An 18,222-nucleotide genomic window follows, 5' to 3' on the forward strand; every position below is an offset into this window, starting at 1 on the left:
CTCTTGAACTCGGGACTCCTTACATGTGTTTCCATCAACATTTAATGTACATGATGGAAAAGATAACTTCAAGGCAGGAAAAAAGGGTATTTAATGCTCTGTCAAGCACATCAGCAATCATAGATTACCTTACAGACCATTATGGCATTTGACTAGACTTCCCAAATAATTTTAATATATACTTTTAGACCCACAGTGAAACCACAGAAGGTCATATTTTGTACCTTAAACCAGTAGCTCTCAAATTTTAGTATAAAAACAATCCCTGGGAGCGTTTTTTAAAAATCAGTTGTAGACACCACCCTCAGAGATTCTGATTAGGTAGATCTGGAGTAGACCCAGAAATACACAGTTTAAAGAAAACTCCCAGTGGTTCAAACATCCTGATCATCCTAGGCAAACATTGACAAATACTGCTCTGAATCCTGTTCTATAGATATTGGGGGGATGGGTAGAGTGGGAATTTTTTCCTAAAGTAATCATGTTTTTAACATTTTAAAATAAAATTTAATACTAAGAAATTATGGCTTATAGTATCTATAAATTAACAAGAAGTATGCAGGTGCAAAAAAGTGGTGGAACAAATAACAACATCCATCCAAAATGAAAAAGAACAGGAAATTCTGAATAGAATTGCACTCAGAACTTATATTAAAAATTCCATTTGGTTAATGACATTAAATTTGGTACATTTCAAAACTTCTAGATCCTCCAAAGATTGAAAGCTTAATAATCTCCTACCTAAAAAGATAAAATTAACTGCAATCTACCATATCTTAAGTATAGAAAATTTGGTGTCCAACCTGGAGATGATTATATATTTGAAATATTTCCTAGAGAATAGTAACCAGGTTTTGTTTTTAACTTTAAAACCTAATTTTCATACTCTGTGTTTAATATTACTTTTATGCCTCTCAGCCGTTGATTGTAACTTTAAAGTCCCATGGTTTTGGAGTGTTATTAATAGATTTTGTTATCGGTGGGCATGCACTGCAAGAATTAAGTGTCTCAGACTGAAATAAAACCGTTCATAATTAAAGTATTATTTTGTTTTGCCAACATGAAAACTGTTATAAGGAAACAATTACGTAAAACTGTTTAATTCACGTTTGGGAATATTGAATGAATCCATTTTAACATAAGCACTGTGGTGCCATCTTTTTTCTCAGTACATTCTGTTTTCACTTTTCAGTTAATGCATTTTTTTTTAAAGATAACTCGCTGTTTCATTTTCTATGAATACTGTACAAAATAGGGAGGTATGGTCAGAACTCTGAATTGAATTACCCTAGTGTTGTGAGCACAGCATCATCACTAGAGTAATGTGCTCGGTGTTTGGAAGGAACCAGCGTGGATGGGCAAGAAGTTCTAACACTTTTGATTAAAAGTAACTTCCTGGCCGGGCGCGGTGGCTCACGCCTGTGATCCCAGCACTTTGGGAGGCCAAGGCGGGCAGATCATGAGGTCAGGAGATCAAGACCATCCTGGATAACACGGTGAAACCCCGTCTCTACTAAAAATACAAAAATTAGCTGGGCGTGGTGGCGGGCGCCTATAGTCCCAGCTACTCAGGAGGCTGAGGCAGGAGAATGGTGTGAACCTGGGAGGTGGAGCTTGCAGTGAGCTGAGATTGCGCCACTGCACTCCTGCCTGGGCAACAGAGCAAGACTCTGTCTCAAAAAAAAAGTAACTTCCTGGCTAGGCGCGGTGGCTCACACCTGTAATCCCAACAGTTTGGGAGGCCAAGGCAGGCAGATCACTTGAGTCCAGGAGTTCGAGACCAGCCTGGCCAACATGGTGAAACCCTGTCTCTGCTAAAAATACAACAATTAGCTAGGCATGGTGGCAGGCGCCTGTAATCCCAGCCACTCTGGAGACTGGGGCCAGATAATCACTTGAACCTCGGAGGCAGAGGCTACAGTGAGCCGAGATCGCACCACCACAATCCAGCCTGGGCGACACTGGGAGACTCCATCTCAAAAAAAAAAAAAATCTTTCTTATGGTTAATTTATGTTCAAAGTCTATTTTTCTATTTTTTCTGTTACATGTGATCTAGAATATTAGTGATAAATTAAGAAAAAGCACCAACTTAAATGTGTTTTTGAATGTTTTATATTCTATAATTATCAATTTTCAACATTTATTTACTATTCCCCAAATAATTGTCACCAGGATAGTACTTTTATTAAATTCCTGATACGTTGTCAATATTGAAAAAACTCAACAACTTAAATGTACACGCACAGTTTGAAAAGCTGGAAAATAGTGAAAGAATATCCCCATACCCACCTTTCGTACCAGTCCCCAAACATCACGGTAAAGTTTACTGTCTCTTCCCAGCCCATGGACGGGAACGGGAACGCCTACGGAATATGTTGTGACATACAGTTGATCCTAGGTTCTCCAGAACAAAATGCTGCACGACCACCTCATCCTGGCCCTTTATTAAATATAGCTTAATTCTGGACACAAACAGTTCCCACCATGAAGAGAGAGTAGGTGACCGGAAAGGAGTGCGTCTTAAGCGCGTTCGCTGAATTTGCACCACCCAATCCAGCCCCGCCGCCCGGCGCCGCTCCTTAGACCTGGACCCCGGCACCCTCCCGCCGGGGCCGCACTTAGCAGTGGAAAGTCTGTCCTCCTGAAGAAGTTGCGCTCCGACCTCCAAGCATGAGGTCAAAAGTCTAACTCATTCTCTGACCTGCCGCCAATTAGAAAACAATTGTTGCCAATAAACGTGGTCGCGCCGCCTGTGACCTCAGCCGGGACGGACCCGCGGGCGGGAGCCTGCGGGGCGGGAGGCGGGGTGGGGCCCTGGCTCCCCTCCCCCGCCCAGCCGCGGCGTCTGACGTCCCGCGCGTCGGCGGCGGCGGAGCAGCGCGGGGAGCCAGGCGGGCTGCCGGCGGGTAAGGGCGGCTGCGACCCGGGGACCCGTGGGGCGTAGGCCGCGGAGGGAGAGCGCCGCTGCCTGGTCTGGAGAACCCCGCGGAGCTGGCCTGGCCCGACCCGGCCCGGCCCGGTCCGCGGCGCGGTGGTCGAGGTCCCGCGGCGCCTTCTGGGAGCGGGAGGGCCGGGAAGCCGGGCGTTGGTGGAGGGAGGCGTTGGGCTTCTGTCGCCGCGAAGCTGGCGGAAAAGGCAGTGGCCAGCGGGCCGCCTCGCCAGTTCCCACGACTCCCAGGGAGGTGGCGACACCCGCTTCCCGGGCCACCCTTTTCCCCTTCCTGACCGGGGTCCGTGCCTGCCTTCCCAGGTGGGGGAAGGTGGGACACTGTCCATCCCCTGGACAAAAACGCTGCGCCTTGGGGCCTTGAACCCGGTTTTGTTTGAAAGGAAGCAAGATAAAATAAGTGTTTCTCCATTTAGGTGTGAAGAAAAAAAATGACACTCCAATGGGCTGCAGTGGCAACCTTTCTTTATGCCGAAATAGGACTCATTTTAATCTTCTGCCTACCTTTTATTCCTCCTCAGAGGTAGGAAACCTTCAAATCGTTAACTGTGATAAATATTGGATCGCTCCTAATGTAAAATGGAAAAAGTTTTCTGAACATTAAAAAGTTTCGAAAGTCTTTGAGAATAAACTCACCTAACGAATTAGGTAGTATATAATGACAATATTAAAATAACATTTTATATAAAACTCTGTTACGTGTACAAGTGAAATAACTTTTTCTTCCCTTCTAAAAGAAAAGGCGCCTATACTTTTGATTCTGTTGATTACAGATATAATAAAGCAACGATTATACTTTCAACACCTGCCCTGCCTTGTCTCAGGTTTTACCTTTGTTTTATTGCCCTGAATTGGAGCCATGAACTAAATAAATGTAAGTGGATAAATCATGTTTACAGTACAGCATGGATGTAAAAGTGTTTCACTGAGGCACTGGAACAGCAATTTAGAAACCAAAGCCAATAAATTATTCTTAGTTTTCGCCTTTGTAACCGTTAAATAGTTTCATTAATGTTTAATGACAATTTTACTACTTTTGATTTCACATAAAATTAACGAATGTATATTAAAAGTGCTGAATGTGAAAAGTATCACAACCATGTATTAGCATTAGTTCTTTAGTGACGGAACTTCTAAGGTCTTGAAGAACCAAGTACAGTGTTTCAAGCCAAGCAGTGGCTCATTTTACCCTTGCAGTAACCTACTTTTTAGTCGTTTAGTTTTAGATCCAGAAATTTGATAGTATGAATGGGGAAATACACAAGTAATAAAAATGTTGCAAGACATTTGTTCATACTCCTGGCATAAAAGAAAGTATTTCATAAGTGAGATCCTAGAAATAACCCACTAAAGTGTATTAAAATCCCAGGACTGGGAGAAACTTCTTAAAGTTTCACCTTAGCTCAGGGTCCAGATAGTCTTTCACAACTCCTAACTTGCTCCTTACCTCCCTGGATTTCTGCTCTCTTCTGTCCTTCTCTATCAGCTAAGCTAAGCTCAGTAAGTTGTTTCTTACTAAAGAAAAAAAACTGAATTATACTGTAGGGTCTTTGATCTTATTTGATCCATTCCACCCATGTTCTATATATCACGTACTGAGACCCAGGAGGGCAAGTAGCCTACGGTTACCTAGCTGGTAAGTGACAGATTCTAGAAAAAAATCTGGCTCTTAGTCCAGTGTTCTTTCTACTCCATCATGCTGCCTCTCATCCTGTAGGTTTTGTTTCAAACTCAGTAACACCCTGTTTTGCTTTTTGGTAATATTTGCAATGATAGAATCCTATATACTCAAGAGAAAGAAAGATTTTGTATATAAACATCTAATTTATAGATAAGGCTTAAGGGTTTGCAAAGAAGGAAAAATTGTCAGTTGATCTTTACTCCATCAGAGTGATCTGTAACTTATGGATCAATATTTTTCTTCCTGCCAAATAAAAATTTTACCCATCCTGATCAAGTAGCTATTAGATAGATGTGTGTATATTTGCATATGATATATAAATGTATTCTCATGTACAAATATAAAGAAAATACGGTATGTATGCACGCAGATCATTTACAATATGTCCTATGTGTGTATCCACATCTTTTTATCTTTTATATTTGTATCACCATAATCTTTAAAGAAAATATTTCATCATTTAGTCTCTATTATTTTCTTACATAACCCAGTGGTTAAAGGCACATGCTCAGAAATCAGGTCACCTATAACTGCATGTTACTAACCTTGGGCATGCTCTTGATCCTCTCTGATCTGTTTCCCCATCTGTAAAATGGAGATAGTACTGGTGTCTACCCCTTATGGTAGTTGTTGTAATTAAATGAGATAAAACATGTAAAAGTACTTAGAACCATAATATAGTGAGAACGCAATAGGTATTAGCTATGATAAGGTGCTCAACTGCTAGTTGTTCCCTATGAGAGATCTCTTACGTTCCCTTTTACACCACACCAAACCTTGAAGAAATAAGTAAATTTACATTTGGACCTAGATCAAGGTATTACCACTTATGTTCTCTTAAAAATATAAAATTTTATATTGCATAATTTAAATATTGGCTATATAAAATGCTTGGACTTGGAAGCAGAGACAAAATGAACCGATTCATCTGTATGAATCTCCCTCACCCCACCAATTTCAAGTAGTTACTTAAAAGTTGTCCTAATCTTAAATCTTAAATGTGTCCTAATCTTAAAGTGAAACTGTTTTTTTCAAGTTGTAAGTGCTTGAAGCTATTTAAGTGCTTACTACATTTTTCTGCCTCCTTTTGACTAAAGTGTTACTCATTCAAATTGCCCTTGTACAAAGTTTGTTACCTTTCCTATTGCGTGATGGATTATTTTGCCACTTTGCCATTTATAACCCATGCTTTCTTACCACTGTCTTTGTTTATACTGTTCAATCCACCTAGACTATTTCCCCATCTCATTTCCTCTATGTTCACATCTTTATCTGTAGTAATTACATGGTTTTATATATATATATATAGTGTGTGGGTGAAAATTATCAAGCTACGTATTTAAGATTTTTTCAATTTATGTATATAATACCTGGGTAGTTTTTATAATTCCCTCATGGTTAAAGTAGAGAAACTTTTACTTGGAGTTAAAAGTGTACTATATAAAAATCAGTATGCAGAGTTAGACCCCACTCCTGAAATGTTGCCAATTGTTGGAACAATATATCTTTATTTCTAAGTCATTTCTCTGACCATGAAAAAGATACAGAGTAGTAGCTTCTATCAACAATAGAATATTTTACTACTGCAAGAATTCCTTTTTAAGGTTTTGCTCATGTATGGTTTACTTTTAGAATATTTAAGCCACCAGAGGATAATCAAATATCAGGTTATTATTAAATTTGAAAGAGTTGTTTTTTAATTCATGAGATATTCTGTCATGTCAGAATTAATAAATTTTAAAATTAAATTTCTGTAATTTTCACTTGCTACACAATTACTAAAATGTTACTTCAGTATTTAAAAAGTATTTCAAAACTTTATTTTAGTTATTTTATACCTAATATAATTGTATTGCTTTACAGATGGCAGAAGATTTTTTCATTTAATGTCTGGGGTAAAATTGCAACTTTTTGGAACAAGGCTTTCCTTACCATTATCATCCTATTGATTGTTCTATTTCTAGGTAAGTACTAGATCCCTTCTTTGAATAAATATAACTCTATTTTTTTAAATGAATTTCTTTTTAATTAATAGAGTTGATGTTACAATTGGTGTACAGTTGACTTTATATAGTATATCGATAGTACATAGAGTGAATACTGATATATTGATACACAGTTGATAGATAACTACCATTCTGTATGTTCAAGCTTAAGTTTCAACAGGGCACAATGATTCTTAACCCCTTCTAGGTTATTTTAAGATTTAAATGCTGTATATTAATGCATACCTTGCTGTTCAGAGTTACCAGACTTTATTTTTCATGGTGTTGTCTCTCCTTTGTTACTGTGATGTCCTAGGCACCCAGGAGCTTAGCTGTTAGAAAGGCAAATAAAAGAATAGAATCATTAGGCTCTCCAAAGGAGTCTTAGATGCAGGGTGTGCATTTGGACTGGATTAAAAAATAAACATGGCCGGGCGCGATGGCTCATGCCTGTAATCCTAGCACTTTGGGAGGCCAAGGCGGGAGGATTGCCTGAGTCCAGGAGTTTGAGACTAGCCTGGGCAACATAGCAAAACCTTATCTTTACAAAAATGTAAAAATTAGCCAGGTGTGGTGATGTGCACCCATAGTCCCAGCTACTCGGGAGGCTGAGAGACTAGAGGATTGCCTGAGCCCAGAAGTTCAAGTTTGCAGTGAACTACTGCACTCCAGCCTGAGCAACAGAGCAAGATCCTTCCTTAAAAAAACAAACAAACAAACAAAACTGCAACATAGATTTGGGGACTACCGCAAAAATTTGAATATGGAGTGATTGTATAATATTAGGGAATTTTTGTTAACTTTGGTTGTGATAACAGCATTGTTACATAGCAGGGTCAGCAACCTATATAGCCTGTGGGCCAAATACCTATTTTTGTAAATAAAGTTTTATTGGGAAATGACCATGCCCATTTGTTTACATAATATCCGTACTCGTTTTTCAGCATGTTTTAAATTTTCATGGTAACAGTATTTTAAAAATTAAAAGTAGACCTTTAGGTTCTTGTCAAACCAGAAGTTCCATGAGTCTTAATAATCACCATGTTTTTCCAGTTGTTACTGAGCTCAGAGAAATTGAGTGACTTGTCTAAGATTACCTAGCTACTTCTTGAAATGCCCCTTCTTGCACAGAGTATGTTTTCCCTCAGAATTCCCTCAGAGTTGTTGTGTTGTTGGTTATATAGGATTTAGAGAGGCGAACTTGGGACCCTAACCGCCATCTTTGACACTGTTTTGTCAGAAAATGTCTTCCATGTTCCAAACCACCAATCTCTCAAATAGAATCCTCTTTATAAAACTAAGAACATCTGGTATGAGAAGGGATGGTATTGTCAAAAACAGAAAGGTGTGAATGATTTGTGCCTCTTTTCAAGATGTAAATATTTGTCTCATGGTACATTATTAATGTTATGGATTGAATCTCTAGCCATATAACTAGTTATGAGAAGTCAGTAAAGAACAATAAGGAAAACCGGTTCCAGTTCTGCCACCAGCTAACTAAAGGACCTTTGAAATGGCTTTTATTTCCTGGGTTTGATTTATTCATCTTGTGAAATAAAGGAGAGATGGAAAGAATCTCTGCAGCTCCTGATTTTATGATCTTCTAACTCTAAAATTATCACAAAAATTTCTATTGAAAACTGTCACTTATCATGTAAGGGAGGGGAGTTGTAGTATAAGTTCTTTTGGTTACATTAGAAACAAACTTGGCCGGGCGCGGTGGCTCACCTCTGTAATCTCAGCACTTCGAAAGACCAAGGCAGGTGGATCAACCTAAGGTCAGGAATTCCAGACCAGCTTGGCCAACGTGGTGAAACCCTGTCTCTACCAAAAATACAAAAATTAGCCGGGCATGGGGGCGCGTGCCTGTAATCCCAGCTACTCAGGAAACTGAGGCAGGAGAATTGTTTGAACCCGAGAGGCAGAGGTTGCAGTGAGCCGAGATCGCGCCATTGCACTGCAGCCTGGGTGACAAGAGTGAAACTCTGTCTCAAAAAAAAAGAAACCAACTTGAACTCGCTTGACCAAAAAAGGAAAAATTTGTAATAAAATACGGGGCTGTTGCAGAGTAGCCCAAGAAAGGAAGGAAGCCAAATTCCAGGGAGGGATTAGTACCTTGAACTGAAATGTCCTTTTCTTGGCCATACATTTTTCCTATATATACTTCATTCTTTTTTATTATGGACTCTGATATTCTGTCTATCTCCAAGGCAGTAAATGGGTACCACGCAGCTGCCAGGTGTGGTACCCATTCCAGACATATGCAAGGGTTAATTCATCATCTCTGAATCCCAATTCCACATCAAAGGAAAAAAAATTGGACCAGCTAGCACCAGGTATCTACTCCTCATCTCCTGTAACCAGGAAGGTCACAAGGGAGAATCATGACTGCTGGCTGAAGCCTGCATCTTTGGGTAAACAGGGCAATTAATTCCCAGAGAACAAGGACATCATGGATAGTTAAGGCAACCAGATAGGTGCTTATCCTCTAGGTCTCCATCCAAAATGGAGTAATGACACCTACTTTCGTGTTTTAAGATTTAAACGCAGTAACATATGTAAAGTGCAGAGTCTGATGTTTGAGTCCACTACAATGATGTAAATAATGCAAAACCAGTGGATTACTCATGCTTAATTTATATTTTACTTGGAAATTTATTTCCTTTTTCTTGGTTATCTCTCTAAATAAGGTAACTTTTTTATACATTTTCTTTTTATATGTATTCTTTTTTTTTTTTTTTTTTGTGACGGGGTCTCACTCTGTCACCAAGGCTGAAATGCAGTGGTGCAATCTCGGCTCACTGCAACCTCCACTTTCCAGGCTCAAGTAATTCTCCAGCTGCAGCCTCCCAAGTAGCTGGGACTACAGGCGAGAGCCACCAACCCCTGGCTAATTTTTGTTTTTTTAATAGAGACAGGGTTTTGTCATGTTGCCCAGGCTGGTCCCAAACTCCTGAGCTCAAAGCGATCCACCCACTTCGGCTTCCCAAAGTGCTGGGATTACAGGCGTGAGCCACTGCACCCAGCCAAAATAAGGTAGCTATTAAGAAGTATTTGTATTCTTAGAGCCAACACTAACTGAGTGTGTGCATACAAGTGTGTGTGCATGTGTGTGTATTTTAGGTGCTGGTAAGAGACGGAATGGAAGTGGGAATTTCAAGAGTATGTTTAGTGTTAGCAGAAATGCATCCCAGGAATTTGAAAGTTTCCATAACTGATCTAAAATTGGATCATCTTCAGATGGTTTATAGAAAATTGACTATATGTCACATCCTTCCCTTATTGTTGACTCCATTCCATTTTTCAGACATAGTTACCTTTTTAGTATACAGGTGATGTATTCTACAGGTATGTTTACATGACCATTGACATTAATAAACCTTTTTAATATTATTGGTTAATCTTCAGCTTTTCTGCATAATGGATTCAGGAGTATTATTCCCATTTAATTACCAAGGAAGATGAATCACGAAGCATAATGATCCTTCATAGTACTCACTATTTGCCTATTCAAAATAAGTCGTAAATATATATTATCTTTGTTGGTTTTTTGGTAGTGGTTGGCATGCTCTTACTATATTATTGAGGCAATCTGAGAAATGACAAAGGGGAAATAGCCATTAAGATACAGGAAATTTTCTAAAGATCATTTAAGAGACTACTTTATATAACTATGCAAATAAATTGGAAAACCTAGATAAAATGTATAATTTTGTAGAAAAATATGATTTACCAATGAACACCAGTAGATATAGAAAATTTAAGCAGACTAATTTATATAGAAAAATTATAGAAAGTTATCAAAAAGGACCCCTATTTGAAAAAAAAAAGCAAAAAACCAGATAGTTTTATAAGAAACCCTACTGCTTTCAGAAAACAGATATTACTACTGCTTCTTAAACTGTTCTAGAATTTAAACTTCAAATTGTACAGAGCTAGAAAAAAGCAAGCTGTAGAATTGAAAATAAGTCAGAACAAATGAACTGAATAGTACATCAGATTGCAATATATAACACAGAGAAAAATAATTACTCTTGAACATAGTACTCTTAACTTTTTACCTCGCTGGTAAGGTACATTTTAAGAACCAAGAGGATTACAATGAAATCTGAAACTTTATAATAGTTTTATTGTTGGTAATTTAAAATATGTTTTATGTATAGTGCAGCATCAAGCAAATTAGTATGTTCATGGTATTAGAAACTAAGACTTTCAGGAATAGATATGGCATACAAATATAAAGTCAAAAATTAAGGATTTTTTAAGTTTTAGAGTGATTTATTTGGGTTTTATTTTGGAGTATGGAAATGTGGAACTAGATAGAGGTGGTAGTTGCACAGCATTGTGAATATACTAAGCACGACTGAATTGTTCACTTTAAAGTGTTTACTTTTATGTTATATGAATTTTGCCTCAATAAATTAAAACAATTTTGTTAAAGACATAGGAGTCTGGCTTTGGTCATAGCAAAACGGGTTGTATTAGACTATTTCTCCTGTGTTAAAAACTATGAACCCTCGATAAAATATGAAAAAAGGTATTTGAAGGCCTTGTAGAGCAACCAAAAGCAGGCAGAAACTAAAGAGACGTCAACCCTTAAAAGAAGGGAATCATACTGGGTGTGATCACATTTATATAGCCTTTCTTCCAACCGCTTTCCAGTCATGTGGCATAGACAACTATATAGAACTCAAAGCAAAAAGACAGTCTTAACTGACTTAAGGGGTCAGAGGTCAGATAGATTCAAAAATAAGAAGGATGTCTAAGAAAGGAGAGAACCCAAAAAGGGAACCCCAAAATCCACATGTAAACTCCCCTTAAATTCTTGGTTGACTCTTCAACCATGGATGTGTAGGAAAGATTCCAAGGAGATCAATGAAAAGGAACAGCCAGCAAAAAGCAGCAAGGCTGAGAAGAAATTTTGGCTGCTGGCCACAAAGGAGAGACAGAGTTTGGAGTATGAGCCTCATCACGTTAGAGGGGCTTGGTAAAGACCTTGAACCTTTCCACTAAAATCACAGAAGGGCTACTCCTTAGGAATAGAGACTATATCCCAGGAATTAGAAATTTACTATAACTAAGGCCTAAAGCAAAACAGACTTACCCTAAAAAAGTATAAAAATCAAGCCTCTCCAAACAGCTGTAAACTGTACATCAGCAGTCCCCACCCTTTTTGGCACCAGGGACCAGCTTCATGGAAGACAGTTTTTCCATATGCAGGAGCAGGGGATGGTTTTGGGATGATTCAAGCACATTAAATTTATATGCACTTCATTTCTATTATTATTACATTGTAATATATAATGAAATAATTATGCAACTCACCATAATGTAGAATCACTGGGAGCCCTGAGCTTGTTTCCTACAACTGGACATTCTCATCTGGGGATGATGGGAGATGGTGGCAGATCATCAGGCATTAGATTCTCATAAGAAGCGTGCAACCTAGATCCCTTGCACGCGCAGTTCACAAAAGGGCTTCCACTCCTATGAGAATCTAATGCCACCACTGATCTGATAGCTTGGGCAGTAATGTGAGCGATAAGGAGTGGCTGTAAATACAGATGAAGCTTTGCTCACTGGCCTGCCAATCACCTCCTGCTGTGCAGCCCAATTCCTGACAGGCCGTGGAGCAGTACAGGTGCATGGTTCCGGGGGTTGGGGACCCCTGCTGTACATAATCTTTGCAAGGGCACATGAATATACTAAACTCTCTTCACCAAGATACACTGTATTCTGGGCCATAAAACAAGTCTCAATAAATACAAAGGATTGAAGTCCTACCAAGGATTGGAATCATATAGAGTATGGGGGTTTTGTTTTTGTTGTTTTATAGAGACTTTCGCTTTGTTGCCCAGGCTGGTCTCAAACTCCTGGCCTCAAGTGATCCTTCCTGTTCCCAAAATGCTGGGATTACAGATGAGAGCTACTGTGCCCAGCCCCTACAGAGTATGAAAATAGAAATCAGTAACAGAAATCTGGAAAACCTATACATGTTTGAAAATTAAACAAGACTTGTTAGTAATCCTTGGGTCAAAGAACTCACAAAGGAAATTAGAAAATATTTTAACTGAACAGTAATGAAAATACAATATATTAAAGTTTTAAGATGCCATTAAAGCACTGCTTAAAGGAAAAATTATAGGTTTGAATGTTTATTTTTAAAAAAGATTTAAAATCGGTGATTTTAGTTTCCACCTTAATAATATCTACCCATTATATTGAATATTGACAGTGAAAAAAATAATATTCACTCAGTTTTTTTTTTAAAGATTTAGAAGGAAGATTTCTCATTCTGATGAAGATCTACAAAAAACCTCAAGCTAGCATCATACTTAAATATCAAAGTCTTCCCCCATAAGATTGGAAACAAGGCAAGGATATTTACACTCTGTTTATTCATTTGAGTAATAGATGTCCTAGCCAGGGTAATAATAAGTCATGAAAGAAATGAAAGGCTTAAAGATTGCAAAGAAAGAAGTAAAATATCCTTATTTGCAGATGACATGATTATTTATAGAAAATCCTGGCCTGGCACAGTGGCTCACTCCTGTAATCCCACCACTTTGGGAGGCTGAGTTGAGCAGTTTGCTCAAGCTCAGGAGTTGCAGACCATCCTGGGCAACATGGCTAAACCCCATCTCTACCAGAAAGTACAAAAATTAGCCAGGCATGGTGGCTCACGCTTGTAGTCCCAGCTACTCAAAAGGCTGAGGTGGGAGAGTTGCTTGAGCCCAAGAGGTCAAGGCTGCAGTGAGACGTGATCACATCACTACACTCCAGCCTGGGTGACAAAGCGAGACCCTGTCTCAAGAAAAAAAAAAAGAAAAGAAAAGAAAAGAAAGAAAGAAAGAATCCTAAAGTATCTACAAGAAAGTTATTATGTCAAAGAAATTAATATAGTGGGGTCACAAAATACAGGTGGGTCAGTATACAAAAATTCAGTATATCAGTAATTGTATTTCTATACTATAAGCAGTAAACAATAGGCAAATGACATTTTTAAAAATCCATTTTCTAAGTACACCAAGAAGCCTAAAAACCTTAGAAATAAACTTTATAAAAGAGGCACAACAGCTCTATACAGAAAACTATAAAAACATTGCTGAAAGAAATTAAGATCAAAATAAATGGGGATTTTTCATCAGTTGGAATACTCAATATTATTAAAATGTTTGTTCTTCCAAAATTCTACGGACATAACACAGTCCCAGTCAGAAACCCAACAGGCATTTTTGTAGCAGTTGATCAGTTGCTTCTAAAATTTATGCAGACATGCAAAGAACTCATAAAACAGTCAAAAAATCTTTACAAATAACAAAATTGGGAGACTCACACTACCAGATTTCAACAGTAAAAGGGAAAATAAAAACAGGTTAGTGGACTTTATCTAATCAGCTGAAAGCCTTAATAGAACAAAGATTGACCTCCTCTAAGCAAAAAGGAATTTTGCCCGCAGGTTGCCTTTGGACTCAAGATGTATTTCTTCCCTGGATCTCCAGACTGCCAGTCTACCCTCCAGATTTTAAACTTAACAAGCCTCTACGAGCATATGAGCCAGTTCCTTAAAATAAATCTTGAGCTCTCTCTCTCTCTTTCTCTCTCTGTCTGCCCCCTGTACCACTCTTCGCCATACACACACACACGCACACACACACACACACACACACACCCTATTGGTTCTTTTTCCCTGGAGATCCCTTACTAATACACCATCTTAACTAAGTAATCAAATTTAGCATCAAAAAGTATGAGACAAACTAACATTACACAGCATAAACTATGAGGGATTCTTGCCAAAAGTATTAAACCTTATCCAATCAAGTATTTGTTTTATTTTATTTTTACTTTCTGAGGCCTGGCAGAAGCAATCAAGTCTGACTTCTGGTTTTCTAAAAATACAGGAGTTAGAGAAAGAAATTGGACTACACTCAGACAAATTCAGAATGTGAGAACTTTCTTTGTGCTTATTTATTTATTTTTTAATATTTAAAAAAAGAGACAGGGTCTTGCCATTTTGCCCATGCTGGTCTCCATCTCCCGGCCTCATGCTATCCTTCTGCCTCTGCCTCCCAAAGTGCTGGGATTACAGGTGTTAGCCACCACACCCAGCCAGAATGTGACAACTTTCTAGAAAACAATTGGCCTGGCACCTTTTTAAAAAAGTATTATATGTCAAGAGACTACAGAAACATAACTATATGTAATGAGTATCCATTATAAAATTCTCAGTTTGAAAAAAATTCTATGAAAGACATTTGGGAGACAAATAAAGCAAATAACCCAATTTAAAAATGGGTAAAGGATCTGAATAGATATTTTTCCAAAGATGATATACAAATGATCAACAAGCACATGAAAAGATGTTCAACAGCATTAGCTATCAGAGAAATGCAAATCAAAACCACAAAGAAATGCCACTTTACACCCACTAGGATGACTATAATCAAAAACATAATAACAAGTGTTGCTGAGGATATGGAGAAATTGGAACCAACATACACTGCTTGTGGGAATGTAAAGTAGTACAGCTGCTTTGGAATACAGTTTGGCAGTTCCTCAAAAATTAAACATAGAGTTACCATATGGCCCAGCAGTTCATCTCTTAGGTATGTACCAAGAGAAGTGAAAGCACATGTCGATATAAAACTTGCACATGAATGTTCGTAGCAGCATTATTCGTAATAGCCAGAAGGTGGAAACAGCTCAATGCCATCAACCAATGAATAGATAAACCAAATGTTACCACATTCATACAATGGAATATTATTCAGCCATAAAAGTAATGAAGTACTGACACATACTACAGTGCAGATGAACTTTGAAAGCATTATGCTAAGTGAAGGAAGCCAGACACAAAAGAACAGATAGTATATGATTCAGTTTATATGAAATGTCTAGAACAGGTAGTTCTGTAGAGACAGAAAGCAGATTGCTGGTCACCAGGGGCTGAGGGATGTGTATAGATTTTCTTTGTGGGGTGACCAAAATGTTCTGAAATTAGATAGTGGTAATGGTTATACAACTTTGTGAATATACTAAAAACTACTGAATTATACATTTTAAAGAGGTAAATTTTTATGGTATGTGAATTATATCTCAATAAAGCTGCTAAAAATAAAATAGTAGTCAAAAAGGCCCCAGTTTTCTAACTGGAGTCTCCTTGTGTGGCAATAACTCTTACCCAAGACTTCTGTTGGTCGCATGAAAGGGGAGCATTCAAACTTGTTCATATACTTCCACTGGCTTTTGAGACCTTATAAGGCAGATGCCTTCCCTAGTACATACAAGAATCCAGGAACTAAGAATGTACTCAATGTAGACCCTTATAAGCTGATATCTATTTTCCACTGGAAAGAAGTGGTTCCCCTGCATCTGAGACTTCCCAGAACTGAAAGCATCAAAGGAGCAGCTGTCTGAACCTTTCCAGTAGCAGCTGCTATGCACTAGTCGGAGGAGTGTATGCCACCACAGATCAAATCCCATGTTAACAAACTTATGCCAGTGGAAATTTCAGTATAACCAAATATTTTGAAAATCTCAATCATTTAAAGTAATAATATGTAATAAAATGCTAGTGTACTAAGAGAAATGGGATAGTCTCTTGGAATTGATTGTAATGGGATATGACATCTGTCATTGTCAATAGGCTGAATTTTAGTCATCTTAGAGACAGAAAATGTAAAGGATAATAGTTTGCAGTGTAGTTAGAGACGAGAAACAATAAAATGATGGTAAGTACTAGATGAATAATTTAAAAAATGCTATAGTAATTCAAAATTTGCTACTAGTGTCCATTTATAGAGCACCTACTTTGAGCATGAAAAGTTCCCGGGTACTGTAGACGGAATGACATAAAGGTCGCCTCTGCCTAAAGTCCATTATTTAAAAGTTTAGTCAGTTTTTCTAAAACTGCTTTCCATTTTTAACAAGTTTATATTCGTAAAAGCCAAAAGTACTGTTTTCTTTTGTTCTGTAATAGATGCTGTGAGAGAAGTAAGGAAATATTCCTCAGTTCATACCATTGAGAAGAGCTCCACCAGCAGACCTGATGCCTATGAACACACACAGATGAAACTTTTTAGGTCTCAAAGAAATCTTTACATTTCTGGATTTTCACTATTTTTTTGGCTGTAAGTAAAAAATAATAATAGAAGCACAATTTAAAAACATGACTTATGCTTCCCTTTCTCATTTTGTCCACCTTTACTGTAGATTTTTTTTTTTTTTTAAGAGAGACAACCTTCCGCTCTGTTGCCCAGGCTGCAGTGCAGTGGTGCCTTCATAGCTCACTGTAACTTCAAACTCCTGGGTTCAAGTGATCCTGCCTCTTCAACCTCTCATTTCTAGGACTACAGGCGGCACACCACCATGTAGGGCTAATTTTTAAATTTTTTGTAGAGATGGGGTCTCACTATGTTGCCCAGACTGGTCTCAAACTCCTGGCCTCAAGTGATCCTCCCACCTCAGCCTCCCAAAGTACGGAGATTACAGGCACAAGTCACTGTACCCAGCCTACTGTAGTTTTGTTTGTTTGTTTGTTTTTTAAGATGGAGTCTTGCTTTCTCGCCCAGACTGGAGTGCAGTGGCGCAATCTCGGCTCACTGCAAGCTCCACCTCCTGGGTTCACGCCATTCTCCTGCCTCAGCCTCCTGAGTAGCTGGGAGTACAGGCGCCTGCCACTGTGCCCTGCTAATTTTTTTGTATTTTCAGTAGAGACAGGGTTTCACTGTGTTAGCCAGGATGGTCTCGATCTCCTGACCTCATGATCCTCCCGCCTCGGCCTCCCAAAGTGCTGGGATTACAGATGTGAGCCACCGCGCCCGGCCTGTAGATTTTTTTATAACATCTTTGTAAAAGAATAAAGATGATATACCCAAGTAACAAACAGTATTTAACAGCTTGTAGGTTTGCCCAGTCCATAAGGCCCTGAATGATTAGGCTCCTGCCTCTCTTTGGAGCCTTGTCTCATACGTGTCTCTGACATGTACAATACATTCCACCCTTACAGACCTTCACCATTTATTCATTCATTCCATCTTGCAACAGATATTGATTGAGTTCTGTGGTGTACCTAACTCTTTCCCATTTTAGAGTCTTTACACAAGCTATTCCTTTTGCCAGAACACTCTTTTCTTTCCTCATTTCCTGGCTAACTCTTACTCATCCATTAGCCTCTTTCTCAAAGCCTTCTGTGGCCATCACTACCCACAAAGTAGGTAGGTCTTCTCTTACAAGTGCTCAAAGAATGTATATATACTTCATTTTCTAGTGTCATTCATGGTTGTAATTAAATACTGTTTTAACTTTTGCTTCCACAACTAGGAGCTAAACCCCCCGAGGGCATGGACTTTGCTGTTTTCCGCTGTGTCTGCAGTGCCTAGCAGAGTGTCTTAACACTTAGCATTTCCTGAGTAAAGGAATGTCTGCTGAATGAATAATTGAAGATAGTCATCACTATTTCTTCTAACAATGGCAGTTACCCATAAACAGATGTGAATGAGCTGTTCTTCGGCTTGTTTGACCTTACACAATGTTCCTTAAATAGCAGAATTTGAACTGGGCCAAAAAAAATAATTCTCCTACTGGCCCTGTCACACTGTCTGAA

At 38.5% G+C, this 18,222-nt stretch overlaps 1 protein-coding gene across 1 annotated transcript in view; it reads left to right on the forward strand.

The window, feature by feature from the left end:
* BCAP29 (B cell receptor associated protein 29) overlaps positions 1-18,222 on the forward strand; it is a 55,775-nt gene that overhangs the window by 12,850 nt on the left and 24,703 nt on the right. Inside the window, 3 exon segments of the mRNA XM_054687659.2 lie at positions 3,365-3,471; positions 6,493-6,593; positions 16,597-16,747. Of these exon segments, the coding sequence (XP_054543634.2) occupies positions 3,365-3,471; positions 6,493-6,593; positions 16,597-16,747 (359 nt within the window).

Source organism: Pan troglodytes, chromosome 6 (genome assembly GCF_028858775.2).
Source record: "Pan troglodytes isolate AG18354 chromosome 6, NHGRI_mPanTro3-v2.0_pri, whole genome shotgun sequence".
NCBI classification, from domain to species: Eukaryota; Metazoa; Chordata; class Mammalia; order Primates; family Hominidae; genus Pan; species Pan troglodytes.